The 22,959-nt window shown below is 41.1% G+C and overlaps 1 protein-coding gene across 2 annotated transcripts in view; it reads left to right on the forward strand.

Moving 5' to 3' along the window:
• DPY19L1 (dpy-19 like C-mannosyltransferase 1) overlaps positions 1-22,959 on the forward strand; it is a 189,043-nt gene that overhangs the window by 150,998 nt on the left and 15,086 nt on the right. For both annotated transcript variants that reach the window (XM_075826937.1, XM_075826938.1), the window contains 2 exons: positions 65-126; positions 12,083-12,107. In XM_075826937.1, coding sequence (XP_075683052.1) covers positions 65-126; positions 12,083-12,107 — 87 coding nt within the window. The remainder of the gene's footprint in view (positions 1-64; positions 127-12,082; positions 12,108-22,959) is intronic.

Raw genomic sequence — 22,959 nt, forward strand, 5'->3', positions numbered from 1 at the left:
TTTCCATGATTGAAATAATACATATTTTGATATGGCCGAATTTACTTTTTTTTATTTTTTTCAGGCGTTTAAAGATATTCTTACATCGAGTAGACAAAAAAACAGCATGGGACAAGATAGCGAAAGGTATTTTTCTTTCTTTTATTTTTTCCTCGAATACGATAATAAACAATATATGAAAGACATATATTTATTCTTTATGTGTGTTTGTAAGCTTGAACATAGTGATATTCATTTAAACAACACAATAACGACTGAGATTAACAAGAATTCAACATGATTATGAACGATGAGACACCTTGCTTATTCTGTCCCTTCTAGTCTTTGTTCACATTTGCGTTGAAGGCTCTGTTAGAATATCCTCAAAGTCCATTACATTTAATAGGAAGAATGGCGCTGTATGCATTGCTGTTCAACGCATTAAAACAAAGGACACGACGACAGACACCATTGTAAGTCAATAGCATCCATGGGGCACCAATTGTATCTGTCATATAACAGCCTGCAGAGTGGCAAGGTTTCTGTTCTGTACAAAAGCTACAACAGAAGTGTGAACAGAGCCTAACCTTTTTTGCTGCCAGAGTTTTTTTAATTATACAATAAAAAATTTATATTCTACTCCCATGCCCATATATTTTCCCAAAATTGTGAAAATGCCATTTGGCACTTTACACTTGCGGCCGATTTTATGCAATTTTGCATTAAAATGAAATAGTTTTTAATAATACATTAAAAAAAACATCATGTTTGTGGATACAAACCTGACCCAAACAGAGACTTCGACACACAAGACCGCCTAAAAATGAAGGTTCAAGATGTTCAGAGTTTATACATGTAATTTATACCCATGTAGATATTTCACCAAATCTGGTTTTAAGCTCCAAATCTTATTTTAAATTGATTGGATGCTTTGAAAAGGGGGTGTATCCTCAAACCCCTTGGGTGTGTTCACACGGTGCGGTTTTGCCGTGGTTTTTGCCAACTACACCGAAAAACACATGCTTTTCTACTGCAATTTCGAAAATCACAGAAAAACCCATGCGGTTTTCAGCCGCGCTGAAAGAATGTAGCAAAACCACATAGTGTGAATACACCCATTATGCTTCCTTAAAGGGGTATTCCCATCAGAGACATTTATGACATCCACAGGATATGTCATAAATGTCAGATAAATGCGGGTTCCACTGCGGTGACCCACACCTGTCTCTAGAACGGGACCCCCTAAACCCCGTTTCACTGCTCTGTGTTGTGGCTGAAACGTGTAATTCCCGACCATGAATTACGGAAAAAGCTTAGCCCGTTGAGCTACACCGTTTCCGGAAGTCCCATAGAAATAAATGGTAGTTACAGATGCAGCGTAGATCGCATTTTACGCTGCATCCGGAACTGCGATTTACTACTATAGGAGTTACGGAAACAGCGTAGCTTAGCGAGCTGCGCTGTTTCCGTAATTCATGGTCGGGAATCAGACGCTTCAGACGCAATACAGAGCAGTAGAACGGTGTTTAGGGGACCCCATTCTAGAAATAGGTTCGGGTCCCAGGGGTGGAACCCACATCTATCTGACATTTATGACATAGCCTGTGGATATGTCATAAATGTCCCTTGTCGGATACCCCCTTTAAAAAAAGACACCTGAAGAATGTAAAAGGTATACCTAGTAGTTACGTTATGAACACCATCACACAACATGCATACAATTGCATGAAAGTTCAAGTGACTCACTGAAAAAAGTTCTAAATGCAAAGTTCATATATAAAACGCATGTCTGCATCTACCTACAGGAGCATGTGCTCACAGAAATGTGGAAACAGCTTGCATGCAACATTTGATATTCACTTGCAAATTTGGTAAAAATATATATTGCACACTCCAAACAGCACTTGTACTACCAAAATCTCCCTTTTTATTTTCAGAAAGCACACATCATGCAGTCCATACAAATATAATTCAATAATGTACACTCACAACTGCCTTCATGCAACTTTTCCCCAAACCATTTTTAAGTAAAAATGTGCGTGCAAATTCAAATTTGCGACTATAAGGGTATGTTCACACGCAGTGTTTTCCGGCGTATTTTGGGGCGTTTACGTCTCGAAAAACGCCTGAAAAGTCGAAAGCTGAATGCCTACAAATCAATGGGAAAAACAGCATTTACTTCATACGGGGCATCTTTTTACGTCTCTGTTTTAAAAAACGGAGCGTAAAAAGACGCCCTGTAAAAAGAAGTAGCATGTCACTTCTTGAGGAGTTTTTTGGAGCTGATTTTCCATTGAACACTATGAAAAACGCCTGAAAAGAAGCCTCAAAAGAAGCTCCAAATTAAAAGAAGCTTAATTTTCAGCTTCAAAAACGCCTGAAAATCAGAGGCTGTTTTCTCTGAAAACAGCTCCGTATTTTCAGACGTTTTTGGTCAAGCGTGTGAACATACCCTTACTTTGACCACTAAAATGTGTCTGACATATGTATCCTAAGGGTATAGTCACATATTTCAGCAGATTTGTTGTAGAAATCTCTGTGACTGTCCCGATGGATTTTCAAATCTGCTGCGTGTGAACATACCCAATGCTAATTTGCTGGTACACTTAAATGTCCAAAACATCGCTCAGTCCCTTCATTTTCTTATTAGCTTTTTTTTTTTTTTTTCTTTATAAATTTGTTTGTTACAGTATTACAACAAATATCCAAAACAAAGCAGGTGTTGCTGCGTCGTGCAGTTATTATTCCATTGTGCCAATTAAAGCATGATTGTGGTCCTTTCCTTAAAGGCTATGTGCACCTTTAAAAAAATATAAATATATATATATATATATATATATATATATATATATATATATATATAATGGTATGTGTGTCAGTGTAATTTGTGCAACTTTGTAATTACACTTTATTACAAATTATTTTTTATTTGAGATACAGCTGCTTTGTATACAGAGCAGCTGTATCCTGCACGGAGATCTGAATCTGTGAGATCCATGGGACATGTGACAGTGGGTCCTGCATGATCCACCTGTTATCGATCACATCTAAGTTATAAACTTAGATGTGATTGGTAACAGGACCCGCTGTCACCGAAACCGTCAGTGCCGCTGACCTGACGGATAAAGGTTTCAGCACTAGATACCACTGCTCTGTATACAGCATACAAAGCAGCTGTATCTCAAAAAGTAAAAATAGCTTTTAATAAAATGTAATTACAAAGTTGCACCAATCACACTGATACACATTTTTATATATACCGTATATATAAAAAAAAAAATAATTTCGATGGTGTACATAGCCTTTAAGACCTGCTGTCAAGTTGCTTTTTTTTTTTTTTTTTTTTTTTTGTCATCTGACAGTCTGTGGAGCCTTATTCTACCTTTTAAATATGATGTCCTTTGAACATTGTAGTTTTAATGGCTGTATGCCAGTAGCAATTCAGGTGGAGATAATACCTTGAGCAGATTCATCTCCAACTGCTTGACGCCCTACTGCTGCTACATAATCATTGTGTCTTGAAGACTTAGTCACTTGACACAGCATCAGATAAAACCAAACAGCGGGATGTGCCCTTTTTATCGTTATCGGTACACTTCACACAGGCAATAAGTCATTTGAGTGTGGCAATTATTTTTATTCACTAACATCTGAAGTTGCTTGTTTCTAAGAAATTGAAAAATACGTTTTTATGCTTCTTTTTTTTCTTTAACCAATGTTGTCTTCTACTTGTTCAAAGCAGTGGGGCACTTTTACTATTGTGTCTGAGTCTATAAAGTATTTCAAACTGCACCAAATTGTGGCCCAAGTTGGCACAATTTTGATGTTTGAACCCCACTAAACACTTTTTAAAAAGAAGAAAGGGTGGTTTATTTCAAAAGGGGTCTAGCTTAAGATCCGCAAAAAAGGTGCTAAAAACCTGACTCTAAATAAGCCAAAACAAAAGTGGTATAATGAAGAGAAAATTGTCTAACTGGTCATGCAAGATACGCCACAATTATTATGCAGCATGCACCACTGTGGTAAAATTGGCTAATTTTCTGCCTGCCTGGTCTTACACTGTATAACTATTAAAAAAGCATTAGTGAATGTGGACCAATGAGTTCAACTGAAATGAAGAAAGAAATTGTAGGGTTTGCTGAATTCCTTTCCCAGCTCAACCATTGTTATTGACTGAACCAGAAGAAACAGATATGACATCCAGACAGAATTAGTATTTGCTGGACCAATCATTTTAAGGTGACATGCACAGCCATATCTGTTGCATTAGAACATCGCCATGGAAAAGTTACAAATAAATATCAGAATCGTTCAGTTTATTCACGATGAGATCATGGGAACGTTCTAGAGCAGATCTACAAAGTGTAAAGTGTGTTGTATCTCAAAGTGGCTATATTTCTAGATATTTTAAAAATAAGTTTTATTTTATAAGCCTGCCATACATTTGCCCCACCACTGATTTATCCATGTGCTCGGGCTAAGTGAAAATGCCAATGCAGGAACAGTTTGCCCAAGTAGTCATGGTCTCTGCTGGCATTACAGATGGGGAGCCGTATAGATAGTCGCACTTTCTGCTCTTCCCTACCCTGTCCTTCCACCATCGGTCCCCCAGCACTCTTCTTCCAGCTGCTCCCCCACTCCATCACTCACCCCTCCCCTACAGCCTCAACAGTTCAGTTATTTGGGAGCTCCTGTATATTGTGTCTCCCACCGCACCCTCCTCACTATGGTTTTTAACCACACAATATAATAACTGTAATACAAGTGCATCTCCTGTCATAAGGTTGGTTCACACTTGTCCATTCTTTCTGTTATGCCCTACAGAAGACTCATTTAGTCGCACACAAAAAATCTGCATGCAAAGTTGTTTTCTTCTTAAATCATTCATTGGGGGACACAGGACCATGGGAATATGCACCGGCCACTAGGAGGTTCACACTAGGAAAAATGTAAAGTGTGTTGGCTCCGCCCAGTGAGCTATACCCTCTACTGTTTCACCAAGTTACTCTGTTTTTAGCCTAGTGTCATTAGGAGGCAGACATGACCTGCATACTGGTCGTCTTCTTTTTTACTATTTTAGTTTTATGTATTTATTTATTTTTCCATTTCAGGTTGTAGGGGGGTCGTCAGTGTGTACGCCACATTAGTTGTACCCCCCTGAGGGTGCTGGGTAGAATCTTTTCCCTGCCTTTTAGGTCACCCAGTCCACAGTAATTGCAGCGATGACAAGAATGCTGGTGAACCCGCTATTCAGTGTGAAACCACCGAAGGGGTGATCAGGCATGCGCCTGAGGACGCCAGATGGGTGAGGGCTACATTTCCCCCCTGGGCGTCTCACCATGTGGCCTCCCTTTAAGTTCCCCCCTAGGTTGCTGGGGCTGTTTGTTTCTATGTTGCTGTGCTGGGCCGTTTTCTGGGTCCCCCTTTTTTGCCTCTCCTGCAAAGATATAGCCTCCGGAGCTCCCCCTGTTAATTTCCCGGGTCCCCCTTCTTTTTTTCAGCACCCCCGGGCCTCCATTTTTCAGTCACGCCGGGGGTACACTGCCCGTGGCAGGCTTAATAAATTTAGTCCTCGGCTTTGGCCGGGCCAAGGCCGCTTTTAGCCACCCCCCTTTTCTTCAGTCTCCGTCTTCTCATTGGTCACAGGGCGGGCTCGAGTCACATGGTTTTGGCTTCCAATCACCTTGCAGAGTGGGCTCTGTTTCCTGTGTTAGGAGTTTTTACTTCCTTCCTGTTCCTCCAAACACTCTATCTCTCTCTCTCTCTCTCTCTCAACATCAGACCATGATAAAGGCTCCTATCCATGAGTAATGGCTCTTGAGAGCTAGAATCGCGTCAGAAGGGACGGACGCTTTATGTTATGTATCCACTTCATGTTGCTTGGTTTTATCCGCTGGCTATTCTAAATTCTTTCCTCCTGAATATTGTTTCTGTGGCGTGGAGATCGCTATTTACTTTGTGCACCTGGGAGGGTGAGCTGACATTCGTGCTCTGATTTATTAAAGGCTCAAAAGCTTCAATCCCAGAGGATCTACCACCGCACGTGGCGGGTATATTTCAAGTGGTGTGAGCTAAACACTTCCACCCCCTTCGCTGTTCTACTTCGCACATCCTTTCCTTCCTTCAGGTGGGCATGGAATAGAGACTTAGTCTGGCGGCACTGAAGGGTCCCATTTCTGCCCCGTCAATTATTTTTCAGCGCACGCTAGTTTTCCGTGCTCCAGCTAAGACGTTCTTGCAGGGGGTCGCCCATTGTGCTTCTACGTATCGTCCTTCTCCGGAGCCCTATGATCTAAACTTGGTCCTTGATGCTCTTCAGTGGTCACCGTTTTCACCTATGTGGGAGGTCTCGTCCCATGTCTTGTCCTGGAAGGTTGCCTTTCTGGTGGCCATCTCTTCTATCCGCAGGGAGTCTGAATTGGCCACTTTATCTTGCAGACCCTCTTCATGGATTTCCTTAAGGACAAGGTGGTACTTATGGCAGAACAATGAACTTATTGAGGTGGAAAGAAGACACCACCTTGGGAAAGAAGCTGGCCAGTTCCGTCCTTCTTTCCCAAGGTGGTGTCTTCTTTCCACCTCAATAAGGACATTGTTCTGCCTTCCTTCTGTCCTAACCCCTCTCATCAGAGGGAGCGTTCTCTGCACTGGTTGGACGTGGTCCAAGCACTCCAAAGGAGGCCTACTCTGCTAAGGGTAGGGATGCTCCCTTCCGGGTCACTACCCAATCTACGCGGGCAGTTGGTGCATCCCGGGTGGTCCGGCATCAAGCTTCTGCCTCTCAGGTTTGGGCCTCGGTTCATACCTTTACAAGGTTCGATCAGAACCATTCACTGTCTTCCTCCGATGCTCGTTTGGGTCATATGGTGTTGTAGACAGCTGTGAGTTAGCCTGTTCGCATTGGGGTATTTTTTTCTGCCCTCCCTCACGGCCTATTCTTGGACGTCCCATGGTGCTGTCGTCGTCGTCCCCCCCCCCCCCCCCATTGAATGATTTGATGAGAAAATTGGATTTTTGTACTTACTGTAAAATCTCTTTTTCGTTGAATTCATTGGGGGACACACCCTTTTTTTGGGGGGGCGATTGTTCTTGTTTTCTGGTCCTGCTATTTTTTGTTTTTTACTCCCTTACTGCTCTTGGTACAAACCTTAGTAACTTGGTGTAACAAGAGAGGATATACAGTGAAGGAAATAAGTATTTGATCCCTTGCTGATTTTGTAAGTTTGCCCTCTGTCAAAGTCATGAACAGTTTAGAATTTTTAGGCTAGGTTAATTTTACCAGTGAGAGATAGATTATGTAAAAAAAAAAAAAAAACTGAAAATCACATAGTCAAAATTATATGTATTTATTTGCATTGTGCACAGAGAAATAAGTATTTGATCCCCTACCAACCATTAAGAGTTCAGCCTCCTCCAGACCAGTTAGATGCTCCAATTCAACTTGGTGCCTGCATTAAAGACAGCTGTCTTAAATGGTCACCTGTATAAAAGACTCCTGTCCACAGACTCAATTAATCAGTCTGACTCTAACCTCTACAACATGGGCAAGACCAAAGAGCTTTCTAAGGATGTCAGGGACAAGATCATAGACCTGCACAAGGCTGGAATGGGCTACAAACCCATAAGTAAGACGCTGGGTGAGAAGGAGACAACTGTTGGTGCAATAGTAAGAAAATGGAAGACATACAAAATGACTGTCAATCGACATCGATCTGGGGCTCCATGCAAAATCTCACCTCGTGGGGTATCCTTGATCCTGAGGAAGGTGAGAGCTCAGCCGAAAACTACACGGGGGGAACTTGTTAATGATCTCAAGGCAGCTGGGACCACAGTCACCAAGAAAACCATTGGTAACACATTACGCCGTAATGGATTAAAATCCTGCAGTGCCCGCAAAGTCCCCCTGCTCAAGAAGGCACATGTACAGGCCCGTCTGAAGTTTGCAAATGAACACCTGGATGATTCTGAGGCCTCATTTACACGAGCGTGTGCGTTTTGCGCGCGCAAAAAAACGCTGCGTTTTGCGTGCGCAAAAGGCAATTGACAGCTCCGTGTGTCATCCGTGTATGATGCGCGGCTGCGTGATTTTCGCGCAGCCGCCATCATAGAGATGAGGCTAGTCAACGCCCGTCACTGTCCAAGGTGCTGAAAGAGCTAACTGATCGGCAGTAACTCTTTCAGCACCCTCGACAGTGAATTCCGATCACAATATACACCAACCTGTGAATAAAAAAAGACTTTCAAACTTACCATGAACTGCCTGCTTCCTCCAGTCCGGTCTCCCGGCCGTTGCCTTGGTGACGCGTCCCTCTCTTGTCATCCGGCCCCACCTCCCAGGATGACGCGGCAGGCCATGAGACCGCTGCAGCCTGTGATTGGCTGCAGCCTGTGCTTGGCCTGTGATTGGCTGCAGCTGTCACTTGGCCTTAATTGTCATCCCGGGAGGTCGGACTGGAGGAAGGAGCCGGGACTTATCGGTAAGTCCGAACTTCTGTTTTTTTTTACACGTATATGTATATTGTGATCGAAAGTCACTGTCCATGGTGCTGAAACAGTTTAAGTCTTTGAGCACCGTGGGCAGTGACTGTCTCCTGACGTCGCGTACCCGAACATTTTTTGCCGGGTTCGGTCAAAACGAGTTCGGCCGAACCCGGTGAAGTTCGGTGCGCTCATCTCTAATTTGACACTCCGTTTGGATGTTTGTAACCAGAAAAGCACGTGGTGCTTTTCTGTTTACATTCATCCTTTTGACAGCTCTTGCGTGATTTTCGCGCATGCAACGCAGGACCGTCCGTGTGGCATGCGTTGTTTTCACGCACCCATTGAAGTCAATGGGTGCGTGTTGCGTGAAAAACGCAAGAATATAGAACATGTCGTGAGTTTTACGCAACGCACTCACGCAGCGCAAAATTCACGCATCGTCTAAACAGCCCCATAGACTATTATAGGTGCGTACGACACGCGTGAAAAGCACGCGCGTCGCACGCGCGTATAATACGCTCGTGTAAATGAGGCCTGAGAGTGATTGGGAGAAGGTGCTGTGGTCAGATGAGACTAAAATTGAGCTCTTTGGCATTAACTCAACTCGCCGTGTTTGGAGGAAGAGAAATGCTGCCTATGACCCAAAGAACACCGTCCCCACTGTCAAGCATGGAGGTGGAAACATTATGTTTTGGGGGTGTTTCTCTGCTAAGGGCACAGGACTACTTCACCGCATCAATGGGAGAATGGATGGAGCCATGTACCGTCAAATCCTGTGTGACAACCTCCTTCCCTCCACCAGGACATTAAAAATGGCTCGTGGCTGGGTCTTCCAGCACGACAATGACCCGAAACATACAGCCAAGGCAACAAAGGAGTGTCTCAAAAAGAAGCACATTAAGGTCATGGAGTGGCCAAAGTCTCCAGACCTTAATCCCATCGAAAAATTATGGAGGGAGCTAAAGATCCGAGTTGCCAAGCGACAGCCTCGAAATCTTAATGATTTACAGATGACCTGCAAAGAGGAGTGGGCCAAAATTCCATCTAACGTGTGCAAACCTCATCATCAACTAAAAAAAACATCTGACTGCTGTGCTTGCCAACAAGGGTTTTGCCACCAAGTATTAAGTCTTGTTTGCCAAAGGGATCAAATACTTATTTCTCTGTGCACAATGCAAATAAATATATATAATTTTGACAATGTGATTTTCTGTTTTTATTTTTTATATAATCTATCTCTCACTGGTAAAATTAACCTAGCCTAAAAATTCTACACTGTTCATGTCTTTGACAGTGGGCAAACTTACAAAATCAGCAAGGGATCAAATACTTATTTCCTTCACTGTATCCCTCTCGGCGAAGCCAACGCTTTTTTAGTTTTTTCTAGTATCAGCCTCCTAGTGGTAAGGGGCATATACCCAGTGTCCCTAATTCAATGAGACAAGGCTTTTACTGTGAGTCCAAAAAGCAATTTTGTCCGGCAAAACTTCCATCTTGCAGGACTAAAAGCACGGACATGTGTGAACAAGCACGATTATACTATATTGAAAATGTAATAAAAACTAAATTTAACTACCCGCTACGAGACACATATAACCCTGCCTCATCCTCATCATACCTAACGGATCATTTTGAGGGGTATATTGGCCGGTAGTCTGGCTTTTATAGGGCCTACTAGGGATACTAGTATACCAGTCTACCCAGTTTGGAGAGAATTGCTCAATGCTCTGCTGTCTAATACACAACAGACACATCACAGGCTATCCTGCATTTGGTCTGTACTTTTTTTGCTCGAGTTGGTTTCCCCTCCTTGAATATTATAAGCCAGGAGCACACCTCCAATTTTTATGGTCTGCGAGACTGTCTATACAGACGCAATCATCTGCTGCTGCAATACAGCTTCTCTTAAAATGACATGGCTGCAATATTTACAAAACAGGCCACATTTTAGTCCATCCCATTCTGAATATCAATTTTGTAAGATCACATCCTTTAGTTTGAACAGAATTTTAGAAGCCTAAATGGCATTTCTGCAGAATTCTCTTGTCTGGGTTCCCGTACTTATTGTCTGGAAACCAAACGACGAACTGGCAACTGCATATATTGACGCGCTGAAATAGATGTGCTTGAGCAAGCACAAGAAAAGAACCATGTGCACCTGGAGAATATAGAGAACAGGTCCATACGCAACCATTTAAGGCTCAGAGAAGTCCCTGGATCTATTGAAGATATTCCTCCGGTTTCCTCCCACACCCCAAAAACAAAAAACATACCGATAGGGAATTTAGATTGTGAGCCCCAATGGGGACAGTAAGTAAGGACCTTTGTACAGCGCTGCGGAATATGTTGGCGCTATATAAGTAACAGAAATAAATAAATTAAACCTTGCCACCCTATATGCTCCTAACTGCTCTCCCACAGCCAGTTTTGATAAATGTTTTACAAATCTATAACTATTTGCGGACATGTACATGATCTTGGGGGAAGACATTAATATTGTTTTAAACTCAATGGAACAGGCTCTCACTCCATAGTAAAAGTGAAATCAGGGTTTTTGGCGCTACCTTTCCCTGCCCTCAGGGCAGCATAAATCTGGTAACAGATTCCCTTTAACGCCCAAATTTTTTATGTTTCTAAACAGCAACATAGACTGTTGTATTTTTCTCTCTCTATTGCTATAAGTTGGAAGTCTCAATCCCCTTTCAAAAAATATTTTAAAACAGTGATATTCAGCGTTTTGAATGTATTGTAGTGACTTTAGAAGATAGTCTCGAGGTATGAGGCTATTTGTTCACAACTCCAGGACTCCCCCTCCTAAAGTGAACCCCTCCTAATCTCTTCCAGACGCCCATGACATGTTGGTATTTCTTTTATGAATTTATTCTTGTTCCTGCTGTTTATAGTTTCACACACACACACACACACACACACACACACACACACACACACACACACACGCACACACACACACACACACATATATTCTTGTATAATGATATAACTGGGTGCTGCACTGACTGATATATATATAAATGTATCCAAAAAAAAGAGATAGAAGCAGCACTCAAAAAAACTCTGGTTTATTCATCCAGGTCTCTCTTGCATAAAAATGGCAGTTGAGTTGAACAATTGTCAAATCTATTTTCAGTACTTGAGGCAAAGTGTTGATGCCCTGATGATTACTGTAGCCAATGCCCACATCTGCGTGACCTAAGTTAAACTCATCCTCGGCCACTTTTACATGGTAGTATTTTGGTCAGTATTTTTCATCAGTATTTGGAAGCCAAAACCAGGAGTAGAGAATAAATAGAGTTATGGTATAATGGAAATATTTTCACCTCTTTCGTGTTTTGGACCTATTCATGTTTTTGGATTACAAATACAGATGCTAAATACTGCTGTGTAAAAGTGGCCTTAGGCCGTTTTGCCACATTTTTTGCAAAATCACAGCACAAAGGTGCAGATTTTTTAAATAAACTCAATCTTTGGGATCATCAGCTTTATGCCTTTGTCACGGTTTGGTTAATTTTAGTGCAGTCTGTTTTATTCTATGATGTTTTACTTTGGACCAGAAAATTGTTTTCATTTAACTGTTTTTTAATGGTGTTTATTTCTGTTTTAGATGGGAACATTCTATGAGTGGCGAGGTAAATGCATTTACATCGCAAATGTTGTTAATTTTTACAAAATCTAATTTGCTTTATTTTTCCGCTGGCCGCTGCGGCCAGTTTTGACCTTCCTGACAGACTTATTTTTCAAATCTGACGTGTCACTTTGTGTAGTAATAACTTTGGAATGCTTTTACCTATCCAAGCGATTCCGAGATTTTTTTCTCGTGATACATTGGGCTTTATGATAGTCGTAAAATTTGGTCGATACATTCAGTATTTAATTGTGAAAAGCACCAAAATGTAGCGAAAAATTAGCATTTTTATCAATTTAAATGTATCTGCTTGTAAGACTGATAGTAATACCACACAAAAGGTTTTACCAATGAAATACAACAAAATAATGTATTACCCAGATTCTACAGTTTTTAGAAATATCCCAGATGTGGCCTTAGTGTGCTAATGGACTGAAGCACAGGCCTCAGAAGCAAAGGAGCACCTAGTGGATTTTAGGGCCTTCGTTTTACTAGATTATTTTAGGCACCATATCAGGTTTGAAGAGGTCTTGTGGTGCCAAAACAATGTAAACACCCCCAAAAAATACCCCATTTTGGAAACTACACCCCACAATGAATTTATCTAGGTGTGTAGTTGAGCATTTTGACCCCACAGGTGTTTCATAGATTTTATTAGATTTGGGCTGTGAAAATGAAAAATTAAAATGTTTCCAATAAAACTTAGAATTTTTTTAATATCTGCAAGGACCAATGGTAAAAAAGAACCCCTACATTTGTAAAACAATTCCTCCCAGGAACAGCAATACACCATATGTGGTCATAAACGGCTGTTTGGACACACGGCAGGGCTCAGAAGGGAAAAAGCGCCATTTGGCTTTTGGAACTCAAATTTTCCTGGAATGGTTTGTGGACGCCATGTCGCATTTGCAAAGCCCCTGAGGGACCAAAACAGTGGAAAACCCCCACAAGTGATCCCATTTGGGAAACTACACCCCTCAAGGAAATTAACTAGGGGTATAGTGAGCCTTTTCACGCCACAGGGTTTTTGCAGAAATTATTGCAATTAGGCCGTGAAAATAAAAATCTACTCTGCTTCTGTGCCCGCACTATCACCGCAACGTAACTGTACTGCGGTTTGCGGGAACATCTTCCCGAAAGCACCGTGTGTATATATACTGCAGATGTCGGGAAGGGGTTAAATATCTCTATAGCATTCAATGAACACATGGGGCGGGGAGAATTTAACATCCTTTCTATTCCAGTTCTCTGTTGTAGAAAAGCTTTAGAAAACTGGTGTAAATTTTGCTCTGTGGGACGTATCAAGGTAGTGGCCCATGACGGGCCTTGTAGCATGCCCTCTTCCACCCAACAGGACTATTTCCCCATCATTAGACAACTAAATTAAAAAAATAAGCTCACCTCACCACTCCTCTTCTCCCCTTTTGGGTCCAACAGGCTCCTTCAGTGTGTCACGGCTCATACAACGTAGTGGCCCCTGGCAGCACCAGGATGTTGTATGTGACACAGCACTGATGACATTGAGTTCTGCATCGCATATAAGGCCCTGATGTTGTCCGGCATCAGGACTTTATATGAGCCGCAGAATGCTGAGGGGACCTGAAGGGGAGAAGGAAATCGATGAGGTGAGTATACTTATTTTCTGTTATATAGTATGTCCGATGAGAAGGTGGGAATGGATGCCGCACATCCGGCTTAAAGATGCGACACATTTATTAAGAGGCATTCACCTCTTAATATAAAGAAAGTTTAAATAAGATGCAACATATTTATTAAGACTGGTGTATGACACATCAGTCTTCGTAAATTCCCTCCTAACTTTTTAAACACTGTATGCTAATTTAATAGTATACCTAATATAGATAAACTTTGTAATTTACTTACTGTTAAAGTTTTGTTGTTTTATCCATGCAAATTCTGTGTGACGTTACTGCCACTAGGTGTCTCCCCTCTTGTATTCTGCCAAACCCCTGTAGTTAAGCAAAATCCATCTCTAGTAGAGTGGGGTAGTCTCTTCACCGCTGGCCAATAGAAGTTTATAGAGAGAGGAGGGGAGCAGGAGGAGAGAGCAGAGAGAGACACAGACACGCTGCCTATTATAGTCTGTGGAGAGGGGAGGAGGAGCAGACACACACAGAAGTGCTGCAGCTTCTGGTAAGAGTTATATCTCACCCCAGTACGGGATTCTCTGCTCCTTGCTGCGTTCTAATCTCCTCTATATTGCTGCTACTATATATGTGATTCTCCTCTTTTGTATGTGTGCAGTGTATAGAATATATGATAGCAGTTAGTCTCCACCCACTAGCTCAGAGAAAACAGAATTCAAACTAGATCCTGCAGAGGCGAAAACTGCCAAAAAATGTCATAAAAGGGCCGTATAGTGTTATTGCTCATGTACACACATATAACAGCTTATTCTGTAAAGTTAGGAACGCTTTAAATTACCCTCTGTCCTACAAAATTAACCAATACCCCTTTTTTACGGTGGTCATTAATTGGCTTGGCACAGGTGGGCGGCTGCTAACAACAGTTTAGCATTTCGCAATTAGGCTGCGCAGTGTAATCGCTGCGGAAATTCTGCAACGGTTTTCTTTTCGGAATTTCAGCAACATTTACAGTAGCAGCAATGTGAATGAGATTTAGCAAATCTCAGCCACACACTGCGGAAAAAAAACACAGAAAAGTTGTCCTGAAAGTGTTTTGCGGTTTGACTTTCTATTCCGCAGCATGTCAATTTATTCTGCTTGTTCTGTGCGGAAATGCTGCGTGTTTGGACCATAGACTTGAATGGCAGGCATAAATTCTACACTAAAATAGACAAGTTGAGTTTTGTACAGTGTTTACGCAGCAGAAACGCAGTAAAAAAACTACTGAAAAATCGCAGATGCTAATAAAGTTTGCTATAATCAACATTTAATGGGATTAAAAAAATAAAATAAAAATGTAATTATAAAAAAATTAATTGAAACAAATGACAATAAAACGTGGTTATTTAACTCTGAGGAGACATGTCATGTACATGTGTGTGACAGCCGCCAGGGGGAAAAAATTGAGCATGCTCACGGGCTGAGCGCGCTCCATACTCAGCAGATGTCGGCTGTATGTTGCAGCCTATACCTCACTTACAGGGGCGGAATCGAAGATCATTCCGATACTGCTAGAGGCAAGGCTTAATAGGATTCGGCAAAAACACAATATACTGCAAAACATAAGTATTGCAATATATTGTGCAAGTGAATCAACAATCACTGGTTCAAGTCCCCTAGCAGGAGTAATAATAAAAAAAAAAGTTAAATAAAGTAGTTTTATTAATGTACATAAAAAATTGGAAGTTAAAAAAACAACATCCTTTTGCTATTTTTTTCCCCCTAAAGTAATGTACATCTTTTTAAATATTTGTAGAAGAATGATCGAGGCACTCACCGAAGCTGGCAAACAATTTCTTTATTACAAAAAGATCTTGGTCAGGATGTGGAATTCCACATCCTGACCAAGATCTTTTTGTAATAAAGAAATTGTTTGCCAGCTTCGGTGAGTGCCTCGATCATTCTTCTACAAATATATTCAGCCGATTGAGCTACTCTTTCGATGAGCAACTCCGTGGCAATTTACCTGCAATTATCCAAATAGAAAGCAAGCCATACTTGAATACTCCTATTCCGATTGAGCGGTTTTGGCAGTGCCAGCCTCCTTCCTTCTTCCCATTGAGTACATCTTTTTAAGAAGAACTAACATAACTGGTATCGCCGCCTTCGTAAAACTTTGAACTATTCTAATATAACGTTATTTAACCAGCATGGTGAACTCTGTAAAAAAAATAAAAATTCTAAAATCCAGAATTGCTGATTTCTGGTCATCTTAGCTCCACAAAAAAGATGAATAAAGACAATTGATCAGTGGTTTTGTGGACCGCAATATCACCATGGTTGTGTGCAATAGGCCTGACCCATTCATTTCTAAGGGGCCATACACACATCCAGTATTTTTTGCCGTTCTGTTCTGCAAATTATAGATCATGTCCTGTCTGTTTTTGCGGACGCGTGCTGCCATTAAAGTCTAAGGGTCCACAAAAATAATGGATAGCACACGATTGCTGTCCACAATTTGCGGATAAGTTGCTAGTAAACGCCTTGGAAATCCAATCACGTGAACTTCCTATAGGTGTTTCCAGGGGGATGGGACAAGATAGTGACAATTTCCTCCTGTTTTTTTTTTGTGTGGATAACACACGGAAACACCACGGTATTAATATACCTACATATGCAACTCGGAGACATCACTGACTCAATACAGACACTAGGATTTGTAGTTTGCGGCCCGTTCAACGTCTAGTGTCGTGTGAATGAGGCCTAATGTATATGTACCCCACAAAGTGGTGCCTCAAAAAAACGTTAATTATCCCTGCATAAAAGGCTGGGTACACACGTCGTGGTCAAAATGCGTTTTTGTTGCCGCCACCTACAAGATTCTAAAACATAGAAACTTATGCATATAACACTTCCAGTATCCAATTTTATATGAAAATAATAAAAAAACCAATCACACAAGGCACATATAGTGCATCAACCAATTGAAAATACAATAAAAGTAGGTGATCAGTTGCGCTGGCCTGGTTGTGTTGTGCTAGGAGCACAACATCCAATAAAGCGTTCCTCCAAAATTGTTCCGCAGCCTGGGTTCCGATCTGGGCAACTGGGGTCCAGATTTTAGTAGACAAATAAGTAAATAAAAATTTGGATCGTTCTCCTGGCGCTGTCGGTTATTCAAATGGCTCATATGCAATGGCTCATAGGCTTTCGAACAGATAGTAATTTTAAACAGATTTATTATGCATGAAATCGACGCATTTCAATGCCGGACCGGCTTCTTCATCAGGCACATATGAGACAGTTGCCCCATCTTGGTAGTGATATACAAAAAAAGACCCGCAAAATGGTGCATCATAGAACCAGGTGTCTTTAGGTTAAGGGTTACACTGAATTGTATATATAAAATGATCGGTTAATACAAGAGTATGTACATTGCTATAAAATAAACGTACAATTTTGCAATTAGTTAAGGCTAATACTAATACTTTTGGAATTTTTCTTTAATAAGGATTAAAACATGAACTTTATGTAACAGATTGCTTCACTGCGAGACAGTGCCTGTGGATCATATGGAGTGAGTCAAACATCATTTGGCAAGGGTGAGCTGCAATAACCCCGTGTGTATCAGAGATATACAGTAGTTCTAAAATATTTGTGTTGTACTAGCAGAGTTAGCGTTATAAATTTTTACATTTTTTTTTTTAAATTCTATTTATTTATCATAAGTGCATGACAGAGACATAAAACATTTCACGTCTCGGTGATATACATTTGTTACATATGAGCACAAATGAAAATCATACAGACATAGAGAATTCAAAGAGAGAGAGTGAACCGGAAAGGGGAAGGGTATATGGGGGTCTTATCCTCAATGTTATAATTTTTTAATTTTTATTAACCCCTTAACGCTCAATGACGTACTATTCCGTCGTGCTGACCGTCCCGTTCGTGCTCAGCGACGGAATAGTACGTCGCGGGAGTAACGTCCATTTAGAACGTCTTCCCGGCACATGCAGGAGCTGTGACAGCTGCTGTCTCGTACAGCAGTTGCCACAGCTCCTACAGTGGGGACCGATCAAAGTCAGGACCCACTATGCTTGCTGTCAGTGAGTAGCTGACCGCTCTAAAACACTGCACTACGCATGTAGTGCAGTGTATTAGTTATTAGAATTGTGATCAGGGCCTCCTGCCCTCAAGTCTCCTAGTGGGACAAAGTAATAAAGGAAAAAAAAAGGAAAAAAAAGATGTATAAGAATAAGGAAATAAAAGTTTTAAAAGTAAAAATTCCCCCTTTTCCCTTATCAGTCCTTTATTATTAATAAAAATCTATAAACAAATAAACGATACATAATTGGTATCACCGCGTCCGTAACGGCCTGAACTACAAAATTATTTTGTTATTTATCCCGCGCAGTGAACGCCGTAAAAGAAAATAATAATAAACAGTACCAAAATCACAATTGTTTGGTCATTTCACCTCTCAAAAACTGGAATAAAAAAGTCGCATGTACCTAACAATGGTACTGATCAAAACTACAGTTCGCTACGCAAAAAATAAGTCCTGGCACGGCTTTCTTGATGGAAAAATAAAAAAGTTCTGGCTCTTAGAATAAGGTAACACAAGAAGTAAATGATTTTTTTACAAAAAGTATTTTATTGTGCAAACGCCATAAGACATTAAAAAAACTATAAACATCTGGTATCGCTGTAATCGTATCACCCCGCAGAATAAAGTGAATATGTCATTTATAGCGCACGGTGAACGCTGTAAAAAGAATAGAATGAAAAAACAATAGTAGATTTGCTGTTTTTTAGTCACCACGCCACTTAAAAATAGAATAAAAACTGATCAAAAAGCCGCATGCACCCCATGAAAACTACAATGAATTCCTCAAGGGGTCTAGTTTCCAAAATGGGGTCACTTTTGAGGGGTTTCCACTGTTTTGGCATCACAAGACCTCTTCAAACCGGACATGGTGCCTAATAAAAAGGAGGCCTCAAAATCCACTAGGTGCTCCTTTGCTTCGGAGGCCGGTGTTTCAGTCCATTACCGCACTAGGGCCACATGTGGGATATTTCTCAAAACTGCAGAATCTGGGCAATAAGTATTAAGTTGCATTTCTCTGGTAAAACCTTTTGTGTTATTAAAAAAAATGGTATAAAAAGGATTTTCTGACCAAAAATAAATAAATTTAAATTTCACCTCTACTTTGCTCTAAATTCCTGTGAAACACCTAAAAAGTTCATAAACTTTCTAAATGCTGTTGTTGACATTTTGAGGGGTCTAGTTTCTAAAATGGGGTGTTTCATAGGGGTTTCTAAAATATAGGCCCCTCAAAGCAACTTCAGAAATGAACTGGAACCTAGAAAAATAAATAATTTAGGCAATAGTTCGCTTCTTACATTATACTGATAATGAGCCGTGCCCACCCTGAGATGACCCCAGTTTTGACAGTTTGTATAAATGGAGACCCCTATAAGACCGTTTCAGTGCCCGGTTTTCCCAAGCATACACCCCCGAGAATTGTATTTCTATTGATGAGTCCTTGGTACATTTTAAAGGGAGGCTTCAATTCCGCCAGTACCTGCCGGGTAAGAGGGCAATGTATGGCGTGAAGATGTATAAGCTGTGCGAGAGTGCATCTGGCTATACCTACAAATTTAGGATATATGAAGGAAAGGACACCAGTATTCAGCCCCCAGAATGCCCCCCCTTACTGGGAGTTAATGCAAAAATTGTGTGGGCTTTAGTGCACCCACTGCTGGACCAGGGTTACCACCACCTCTACCTGGATAATTTTTATACCAGCGTCCCACTCTTCAACTGCCTCGCTTCCAGAAGTCCAGCGGCATGCGGCACTGCTAGAAGAAATCTGAGAGGCCTCCCTAAGACTCTGCAGGGCAAACAAGAAGGGGTGAGAGCAGGGCACAATCTAGCAGCAGCATATTGTGTGTCAAGTACAAGGACAAGAGAGATGTCGCACTAGTACCCATGTACCAGGACGAGGTACCAGTACAGGGACCCCCAAACCAGACTGCATCCTGGACTACAATAGGTACATGGGAGGGGTGGACTTGTCAGATCAAGTCCTGAAGCCCTACAGCGCCATGCGGTGTGGTATAAGAAGCTGGCCGTGCACATCATACAGATGACATTGTACAATGCGTACTTGCTATGTCGATGTACAGGCCAGACGGGAACTTTCCTTTTATCAAGAAACTAATTTTTAGGGACCAAGAAGGGGGGGCACCCAGGACTTCTGGAAGCGAGGCCACACGCATCGTACCAGGGCAACACTTTCCAGGAGAAGTTCCCCAAACTGGCAAGAAGGGCATAAGTCAATAGAGGTGCAAAGTCTGCTATAAGAGGGTGATAAGGGAGGACACAATATATTAGTGTGAAAAACTAAGGCTCTCTATGAAAGAGTGTTTTAAAATGTATCATACATCCCTTGATTTTTAATCTACCCCAGTTTTACTTACCCTGATGCACTCCGCACAGCTTATCCCCCTCATCTTTCCCTTCTGAGCCCTGCTGTGTGCCCAGCCAGCTAATAACAGCCACATTGAGGGTATTGCCATACCCGTGAGAACCCACATTACAGTTTACGGGGTAATTGTCTACGGTCAAAATGCTCACTACACCTCTAGATGAATGCCTTGTAGTTTTTAAAACGGGGTCACTTCTTGGGGGTTTCAACTGTACTGGTACCTCAGGGGCTTCTGCATACATGACTTCACACTGGAAAATCCCCAGTAGGTCAAATGGGGGTCCTTTCCTTCTGAGCCCTCCCATGGGGCCAAACGGCAGTTTATCACCACAAATGGGGTATTGCTGCACTCAGGACAAATTGGACAACAGAATGGGGTATTTTATTTATTGTGAAAATAAGACATTTTTAGCCAAAACTACATGTTATTGGAAAAAAATTATTTATTTTTAATTCCCAGCCCAATTCAAATAAGTTCTGTGAAGAAACTATGGGGTCTAAATGGTCACATTACCCATAAATGAATTCCTTGAGGGGTGTAGTTTCCAATATGGGGTCACTTCTGGTGGGTTTCCATTGCTTTGATACCTCTGGGGCTCTGCAAATGCGACATGGCACCCGAAAACCAATCCAGCAAAATCTGAACTCCAACAAACACATAGCGCTCCTTTCCTTCTGAGCCCTCCCATGGGCCGGCCCAAACGGCAGTTTATCACCACAAATGGGGTATTGTCGAACTAAGGACAAATTGGGCAACAAAATGGGGTATTTTGTTCCCTGTGAAAATAAGACATTTTGATCACAAATGACATCTTATTGGAAAAAATGACATTTTTTTTTTAATTTCACAGCCCAATTCAAATAGATGCTGTGACAAAACTGTGCGGTCAAAATGAAAACAACTATAAATGAATTCCTTGAGGGGTGTAGTTTACAAAATGGGGTCACTATTGGGGGATTCCTTCTGTTTTGGCACCTCAACACCTCTTCAAACCTGGCATGCTGCCTAAAATATATTTTAATAAAAAAAAAAAAAAGAGGCCTCAAAATGCACTAGGTGCTTCTAGGACTTATGTTTTAGTCCACGAACGCACTAGAGCCACATGTGGGACATTTCTAAAAACTGCAGAATCTGGACAATACATATTTAGTAGTATTTCTCTGGTTAAACCTTCTGTGTTACAGAAAAAAATGTAATGAAATTGAAATTCAGCAAGAAAAATGAAATTTGCAAATTTCACCTCCACTTTGCTTTAATTCCTGTGAAATGCCTGAAGGGTTAAAAAACTTTCTAAATGCTGTTTTGAATAATTTGAGGGGTCTAGTTTTTAAAATGGGGTATTTTATCGGGGTTTCTAATACATAGGCCCCTCAAAGCCACTTCAGAACTGAACAGGTACCTTAAAAAAAAGGCTTTTGAAATTTTCTTAAAAATATGAGAAATTGCTGTTTGTTCTAAGCCTTGTAACGTCCTTGAAAAATAAAAGAATGTTCAATAAAATGATGCCAATCTAAAGTAGACATATGTGAAATGTGAACTAGTAACTATTTTGGGTGGTATAACCGTCTGTTTTACAAGCCGATGCATTTAAATTCTGAAAAATGCTATTTATTATAAATTTTCTCAAAATTTTGCATTTTTCACCAATAAACACTGAATATATCGACCAAATTTTACCACGAACATGAAACCCAATGTGTCACGAGAAAACAATCTCAGAATCGCTTGCATAGGTTTAAGCATTCCGACATTATTACCACATAAAGTGAAATATGTCAGAATTGAAAAATGTACAGAAGGGGAGGGGGGTTGCCTGCAGACAACCAAGCCCAATTTCCCAACTACCAATTAATAGTAGAACAACTTCGTATAGCAAGACATACCACATAGAATTGTATTAAAATTGTCACTACCTAAGATCGGACATGAAGGTAATTTACCTGTATAGATACAGGCATGTAATAGTGCCGCACCGCCATTAGCCCCGTGTACCCCTGAGGACGCTACTCTGTAGCGAAACATGTCGGGTGGGCTGTCAATATTTTAATACCTACCGCTGACCGGACCTACTGTCTACCTATTAGCCAATTTAACAATTTAACTTGCTAACGATAGGAATCGACGCTCCTATTCTATCACTATTACATTCCTGTATCTATACAGGTAAATTACCTTCATGTCCGATCTTAGGTAGTGACAATTTTAATACAATTCTATGTGGTATGTCTTGCTATACGTAGCTTAATAAAGTTGTTCTACTATTAATTGGTAGTTGGGAAATTGGGCTTGGTTGTCTGCAGGCAACCCCCTCCCCTTTTGTAAATTGTATATTGTGCCCGCCAACTACCTGGGGTCTCCTTTATGTCTTGTTCTCTAGAATTGAAAAATGGGCTCTGAGCCTTAAGGCCAAAACTAGGCTGCGCCCTTAAGGGGTTAAAGAAAAATTCCAAGAGCATTTGTATTCGCCTTTTTTATTGAAACTTTTAAGTTTATTTTATAGCAGTGTACAATCTTGTGTTTTAACCGATCATTTTCTGTATACAAGTTCAGTGTAACCTGATGACCTGGTTCTATGATGCACCATTTTGTTGGTCTTTTTTTGTATGTTACTCCCAACATGGAGCAACTGTCTCATATGCCTGATCAAGAAGCCGGTCCGATTTCGAAGAGCTTTTCATGCACAATAAATCTGTTTAAAATTACTATCTGAAAGACTTTTAATGCGAGCCATTTAAACAACCGGCAGCGCCAGGGGAGCAATCCGAATTTTTCTTA

Source organism: Rhinoderma darwinii, chromosome 5 (genome assembly GCF_050947455.1).
Source record: "Rhinoderma darwinii isolate aRhiDar2 chromosome 5, aRhiDar2.hap1, whole genome shotgun sequence".
In the NCBI taxonomy this organism is placed as follows: Eukaryota; Metazoa; Chordata; class Amphibia; order Anura; family Rhinodermatidae; genus Rhinoderma; species Rhinoderma darwinii.